Here is a 7,184-nt window from a genome sequence, read left to right as displayed (position 1 = left end):
GTGTGCATGCGTGTGTGTGTGTGTGCGTGTGTGCGTGTGCGTGTGTGCGTGTGTGCATGCGTGTGTGTGTGTGCGTGTTACCCTGATGTGCAGGTAGAGCCGGTCAGACAGCACTTTCACTCCCTGCTGGATGATGTGATCCAGAGACTTGTTGGCTCGACGTAGAGAGTCCTCGCTAACTGACGGATCACACTGAGCGCAGCGCTGCACGAAACCTCTGCACGCACATGCAAAGACATATAAATAAATTCAGTTTAATTCAATTCAAATGTATTCATTTTGCACCAAATCACAACAACACTCATCTCAGGGTGCTTTCTTTTGTAAGGTCAAGAAACAATAATACACAAAACTCCAACGATCAGACGGCCCCCTATGAACAAGTGCTCTGGCAACAGTGGGAAGGAAAAACTCCCTTTTAAAAGGAAGAAACCTCCGGCAGAGCCAGGCTCAGGTGGGGGGGTCACTGGAACATAAAACCTGCACATAGCGAATCAGCAGGCCTTTCATTTTTTGGCTTTGTAGTGTGCGACCCAGCCGGTCGGTCCAGTCATCATCTGCTTGTGTTTGTATTTCACCCTCATTAACTCGCTCTCTCACTTGCAGATTGGCTGCTAAAGTTTCGCCACACAAATAAAAGCCCAGAGATGGTGGGGCAGACCCCAACAAGCTCACCGTCTTTATCTTTCACAGCTTTGTTTTGTAAGTGTAGGTCGAGTCCAGCGTCACCAGCAATCCTGTTTGTACTATTTTCCTTTGTGAGCAACTCTATTTTCATTATTAAAAGCTGGTTGAACGGCCTCAGCATTGGGACACTGTGTTAGGTTCCTTTGAGCTAGAAATTTAGGCTCCAAATGTTGGTTTAGCGTCCTTGAAAGGGAGATAAAGGCTGAGGTCACCTGGAGTCAAATGTGAAATCCCTCTGAGGTTAATCTGTGTCTGGGTGGAACCGACAGCTTCGTTCATTTCCACGGGACATTGCAATAATTGCTGGAACAGAGCCATCATTATTGTTATGGGTCAAAGGATCAGCTGTTAAAAAGCTCTGTGGATCCACGAACCCATCTGGGAACAATAAAGGAACTGAAGGCGCCGATTCTGAAGAGCCGACAGAGGGTTAGATCTGTAAAATATCCTTATTTCAAGTTTGGTGTAACAAAAAAGGCAAACTGATCATTCTCAACAATGATAACATCCAGCACGTGCTTCGCATTTCATTTCTGTATCATTCTAACTGAGCGCTTGGTCCAGCATTACTTTACAACATTTCAGAGGGAACTATTGCACCTTGAACTGCACTGTGTTTATCAGGTTATTTTAACTTTAGTGTATCTGGATGCAAGAACACAGATAAAGGACAGAAACGTGTCCTCTTACATTTTAAAACAGCTTAAAGGTACTTTCAGTAGTAACTGTAACTGTCACCACCAGGGGGCAGTGTTTCATCAGTGCGTGTGGTGCTGTTATTTAAACTATTTTGCTTTAACCTTTTAATTAGAAATGTGCTCTTAATGACTTGGCTCATTAAATAAAGCTTACACTGATCCACTTTGCCCTCTGGTGGTACAAACTGATATTACATGAATGTGCCGCCATAATTCAAATTCAGCTGCTAAAAATGAATGCGTAATCCTAACCCTCATCCTAAACGTAACCATAATCATAACTGTAGCCTTGACACAAAAACCACAGTTTGAAAGAAAATACCTTCAAACTTGTGGGGACGGGCACTTTGTCCCCATAAGTGACTATTGGTCCCCACAAAGATATGTAAACATGTACATACACATGCATGCGCGCGCACACACACAGTGATGATGTTATAGTTAACCCCTTAGCAGTCGGACGTACCGCCCACGGGACATTGGATGGTTTAGGGGACTAATTGGACTGCTAAGGGGTTAATATAACTATAACATAAAACTGTGTTTAAACTATATTTAAACACAGGAATGAAAACAAGTTGAAAAACCCTTTTGAGAACTGCAGCACTCGACAGAGTCGGTGACAGTTTGTCTCACAGTTCGTTCGCATATTGAAGAGCTTGTGTTTGTACCTGAATGGAGGGCAGCAGTTGACCAGGGCGATGGTTCTTGACACGTATCCATCCTGGTGGTCTCCGAACATCCCGGCCTGCATCCCTTCATGGAACATCTCAACTTTCCGCTGGAAGCTAAAACAAATACACCAGAATCATGATCTGGTCTTTCAAAGCTAAAAAAGCTAAACAACAGCATCTTACAGCTCAAGGACGTTTACATTAGATCACATTCATCAGTCAGATCACACACATATTCAAAGAGTCCTTTCCTGCTGTATTAAAAGAACCATGGCACTGCTGTAGCTGATGTCTTAATAATCAGCAAAAACAATTGAAACAAGCATGAGAAACATTTGTAAATTATTAACTACATACGGATTACAATGGTACTGAATCATTTTGAACTCGTGTTTGATTTTACTGCCAACCCTAAAATTAAAAAAAATGTACATTAGAATTTGATTAGAAAATTAATCTTAGAGCGTTTTGTTTTATTGTAAACGGTCTCTGAGTGTTTGTGACACACAGAGATGGGCAGTAACGGTAATCTGATTACTTTTTTCAAGTAACGAGTAAAGTAAGGGATTAATATTGCAAAAACGGTAATTAGATTATCGTTACTTTCCCGTAGGAACGCTGCGTTACTGCGTTACTAAAACCGTTTTGCGAGAATGTCTCACGACAGTGACATAAGCGAGTGCGACGTTCGTGACAACAGCTGTGTGCAGATCAACAATGGATCACATATCGAGTGCAGAGAGAGTATGAGCGTGCAGCGTTTAAAGCGTGGAAGTACTGACCTTACTTTGAGTTTGATTCCATAAAAAGTGACAAAAACATTAGTGTCCGCTGTGCGTGGGAAGAAAACTTCTTTTTACACCGAAAAAACCCCTAAACTTCCAACAAGCACCGAGTAGCTACGACGTAATGGGAAACTCACAGAGAAACTCGCGGATTCTTCCACTGACCGCGGCACACCTGCACCAGGGTAAACCTCCGCCTACCCCACTCCTGCTTTACAGGTGAAAATAGAGCAACAGGACCGCTGAGTCTTTGACTTTATTTATTTTCTGCTGTGTTTTACTTGCATCTATTTGAAAGACTGAGTGTAAACACACAAAATATTTTATTTTATGTGCTGGAATCTGCAGAAAATAGGTTTAAATGTTAAACTAATTTCTTCCAGTCAGAGAATGTTGCAGATAATTAAATGTTTGCTTGATGCATAAAGTTAAAAGATTAAAACTAATAAAACAAGTTTTAAAAAGAGACTTTTCCATTTGATTACATTTTGTATGATGGATTATGTAGAAAAAGTAGAATTGGGCTGAAAGATCTATCGCTTTATCACCTGTTCAGGTTGTAAATCGTGTTTTTAAAAAGTAACTAAGTAACTAAGTAATTAATTACTTTTGAAAATAAGTAATCAGTAAAGTAACGGGATTACTTTTTTGGGGAAGTAATCAGTAATTAGTTACTGATTACTTTTTTCAAGTAACTTGACCAACACTGGTGACACACATCTGCTTTGCTAACTTCTATTTCATCAGGTTGTTCATGTGGTTTTATTATTGTTTGTTTTTTAATGTCAGCTATTATTTCTGTTATTTATTTGATTTTTATGAAGCTAATGACTAGCTTAAAAAAAACATTTATTTTGAAAAGAACGTACCTGTACAGGAAGTCAGCGAGGCCGTTGATGCTGCACTGCGCCACTCTGGAGCCTAGACTTCTGTTGATGGAGGCCGAACGCTCCAGATCGGCCTGCAACCTCTAAAACACAGATAAACATACAGACGGTACGATTGTCACACACCTCAAACCTTTAAAAACAACTTTATTTGTCAGAAACAGCTTTCGTCGTTTACTCAACAAACATACTTGGGTGAATGGCAGACAGAAATGATTTGATTTGGTGACTGATGTGCACCTTTAAGCTACACCTGCTTCAGCCACTAGAGGGCAGCAGCTCCTTTCAGTGCAAATTTGAATGAAAGAGTGTGTGTGTGTGTGTGTGTGTGTGTGTGTGTGTGTGTGTGTGTGTGTGTGTGTGACAGAGAGAGAGATGAGGAAATGTTTGATGTTGACTTTGGCTGCAGTTGAAGGACAAACCCAGAAAACAATCAGCGTACGAAATGCAGCGGAATAGACCTTTATGTAACACTTCACTCTGATTATATCCTGTATTTAAACAGACAGGAAACGCTTTTCACGGCGGTGCACAGACTCATTCACGGAGTGTGTGCAGTAGCCATAGTGACGAAGGTGCGTGCGGGGGCAGCAGGTTGGGGGTTACCTCTATGACCATCTTGGCCAGAGTGATCTGGTACTCCTCGATCTGCAGCGTCTCCATCCATCTCTTCTCCTCGTCGTCCAGGACCTGACTCAGCTCTGTGGTCACTTTAGCCTGCGCAGGGAAGAACCAGGCAACAAATCACTGACAAAGCACTGACATCATGCTACTTTTTTAGAAGTGTGTACAAAACAGAGGTCCCTGCTCGGTCAGCCTGGTTATACGGGCCACTGTTAGCAAGGTAGGTGAGAATACGTGTGTCTCTCTCACCCGGACCGAGTTAAGACAGTCGAGCTCCAGCCTGTCCACGGTCTCTGACGGCAGCAGAGGACTGAGCTCAGAGTGGTTGAATGGACTTGTTATGCATACAGTCCCCAGAACATCCCTGAAACAAACACACACACACGCACACATGAGCAACCTAAGCAGCAAGCCTGAGTCCACACAGACTCATGTGTATCTAAACCTGATGCTCCATCACATCTGCAGCTTTTATGTCACTGTCTTTGGGTTTATTTCTTCTTGCAGGTCATTAATGATACTTTCAACACTGAATTTCAAGCAAACTTGAGGGACAAAACCAATCGAGGGTCACTCTGGTTTCAGGATCGTCTGTTTGTCCTGTGTAAACGGTTCAAACCTGAAACATGTGCGTACCTGTTGTACATGTTGTGCAGCCAGTCCAGCAGGGAGTAGATGTCTGTGATCTGCAGCTGGTTGTCAGTGATGGTCTTCAGTCGCCGTGCAACCGCCTGGTGGTAGCTCTGTACGTACACCTGAGAGGTCAAAAGGTCAGACGTTAGAGTGCTTGGACTGTTACAGGCTGCAAACATTGATTCCATTAGGTCAGCATTTGTGTATTTGTGTCCAGGTGTTGACTCACCTGGAAGGGCTGGTACTCTTCAGGATAGATGGACACCGCGTTCCTCTTGGCGGCCCCCAGGTCTTCCACCACCCGGGTTCGGAGCCGGTCCAGGTACTTGTTCAGTTCTCCGGCTGTGAACTCGGCGGTCTGAGGCAGAGAGTCGTCAGCCGCCTCCTCCACCGCCTCCTTCCACCTCTGCTTCAGGCGGCGAGGCCTCGGGCCTCCTGGGGCAGCTCCCTCGCTGACTTCCCAGTCTTTGTCAACTTGCTCCTCCTGCTGCAGCACCTGTTAGAGCGAGAGCACTTTGACGTAACTCGAATATTCTCGTGTTCTTCATCAGTTGCCATGGCGACAGAAGAGTTTTCTCACCTGGACCACCAGACCCAGGTTGGGCCCGGCTGTCGGAGACTTCAGGGACTCCCTGACCACTGCCCACAGCTCCTTCTGCAGCTCCTCGTACAGCAGCTCCACATCCTTCGCCTTCCTCCGCCCGCCATCTTTGACGCTCGGGCTCGTCGCATCCTCGGGCTGCATCGCGGCAGCTCGCTCGTTGCACTCCTGCTCCAGCTCCAGGATGTGGGTGTCAGCCAGGAGCAGGTCCCGCTTCTTCACCAGCTGCAGGATCTCCAGGACTGGAGGAGACAAAGGAACGTTAAGACGTCATCCATCCAAATGTCTTTGGGAGGATGTTTGGCATTTCTCCGTGAAGAAAACAGCATCCTCTACCTAATCACATGAGCCAAGGTTTCACACCTTGGCTCATGTGATTAGGTAGAGGATCATCAGGGGGTCCTTTGTCCAGACGCTTTTCTTTCCAAGCTCCTTAGACTACGATGACCTGGATGACTGAGAACCTTCACAGACAGCTGTAACCCTTGTGGTGTCCTCGGACCAAAAATGGTCCCTAGGTGAATGTCAAACAAGCATACGGGAATCCTGAGGACATTAAACCGTCACCACAACAATGATTCAGTTCTGATGCATAGAAGAAGACGAGCCCCTCCGACGGTCATATTGGGGTAAGACCAAACTTTCACTCATCAAAGCTGGACCCTAACTCTGCGCAACAAAGAACAAATGCTCCAAACGTTAATACACTTTATACGATTGACTGACGTGAAAGGGAAATTAGGTGAGGAGAGCAGAAGGCTTCGAGGTTCAGGCTGCGAACATGTTTGTTTCTCACTCTGTTATTGGCTGTAAAAATGTCTGCAGGAGTTTGCAAAATGCTCTGAGGTCAGCGTCTGCTGATGTCACTGAGGGAGGCTTCCCCTTCGACAGAGCTGCATCACGCTTATCCGCTCTGACAGGCGGAAAACGAGCGTGGAACGGCTGCTTGTCTGCGTCCATGCTTGATTGTCACTGATATAGTGTTTGTTCCAATATTCATAAATATTGCACATTTATTCTGTGATATAGACACAGTGCATTACAGTGGTCCTTAGTGAGCTCGCTGGCCTGTGAGAGCTGCCAGACAACGACTCGAAGCCTTCAGGATGACTTCAACCAAGACGTGAAGCTGCTGCTGCTGCTGGTCTGCGTTCACTGCTCGGCCCTGTCTCGCGGTTAATAATCATTTCTCAGCATAAACTCTTAAGACACGATTAGGTCAGAAACTAAAGTGTTTATCTCTGCTCTGATTGGTCACAGCCGGAAGGTGGAGCAAAAAATGTCCATCACAGAGGATACTGCATTACTGCATGTGTGATTACAGGGGAAATATGACTCAGTTATTCATCACACACACACAGCAGGACAGGAAACTCGGTCTTCTCCTGCATCAGTTGTTTCATCACAGGAGACGGCTTCTCCAGGGCCACTCTTTCAAAATAAAAGAAAATAAAAGCCTTCTGTGTTTGTTTGTGTGTGGAGAAAGCGAGGAGGATGTGAGGCCCTTCAGATGTGCAGAGGAAGAGAGGATGACACACACACACACACACACACACACACACACACACACACACACACACACACACACACACACA

The 7,184-nt window shown here is 45.0% G+C and overlaps 1 protein-coding gene across 2 annotated transcripts in view; it reads right to left on the bottom strand.

The window, feature by feature from the left end:
• exoc3l2b (exocyst complex component 3-like 2b) overlaps positions 1-7,184 on the bottom strand; it is a 48,644-nt gene that overhangs the window by 3,891 nt on the left and 37,569 nt on the right. For both annotated transcript variants that reach the window (XM_005737490.1, XM_005737489.1), the window contains exons 4-11: positions 5,569-5,831; positions 5,218-5,484; positions 4,992-5,110; positions 4,605-4,719; positions 4,338-4,448; positions 3,714-3,814; positions 2,057-2,173; positions 82-217 (exon numbers count right to left, since the gene is read on the bottom strand). In XM_005737490.1, the coding sequence (XP_005737547.1) occupies positions 82-217; positions 2,057-2,173; positions 3,714-3,814; positions 4,338-4,448; positions 4,605-4,719; positions 4,992-5,110; positions 5,218-5,484; positions 5,569-5,831 (1,229 nt within the window). The remainder of the gene's footprint in view (positions 1-81; positions 218-2,056; positions 2,174-3,713; positions 3,815-4,337; positions 4,449-4,604; positions 4,720-4,991; positions 5,111-5,217; positions 5,485-5,568; positions 5,832-7,184) is intronic.

This window comes from Pundamilia nyererei, unplaced genomic scaffold, assembly GCF_000239375.1.
Source record: "Pundamilia nyererei isolate P.nyererei 1_Seehausen unplaced genomic scaffold, PunNye1.0 scaffold00076, whole genome shotgun sequence".
Lineage (NCBI taxonomy): Eukaryota > Metazoa > Chordata > Actinopteri > Cichliformes > Cichlidae > Pundamilia > Pundamilia nyererei.
Note: the sequence above shows the minus strand (reverse complement) of the source record. Positions and strands in the feature narration are given on the sequence as shown.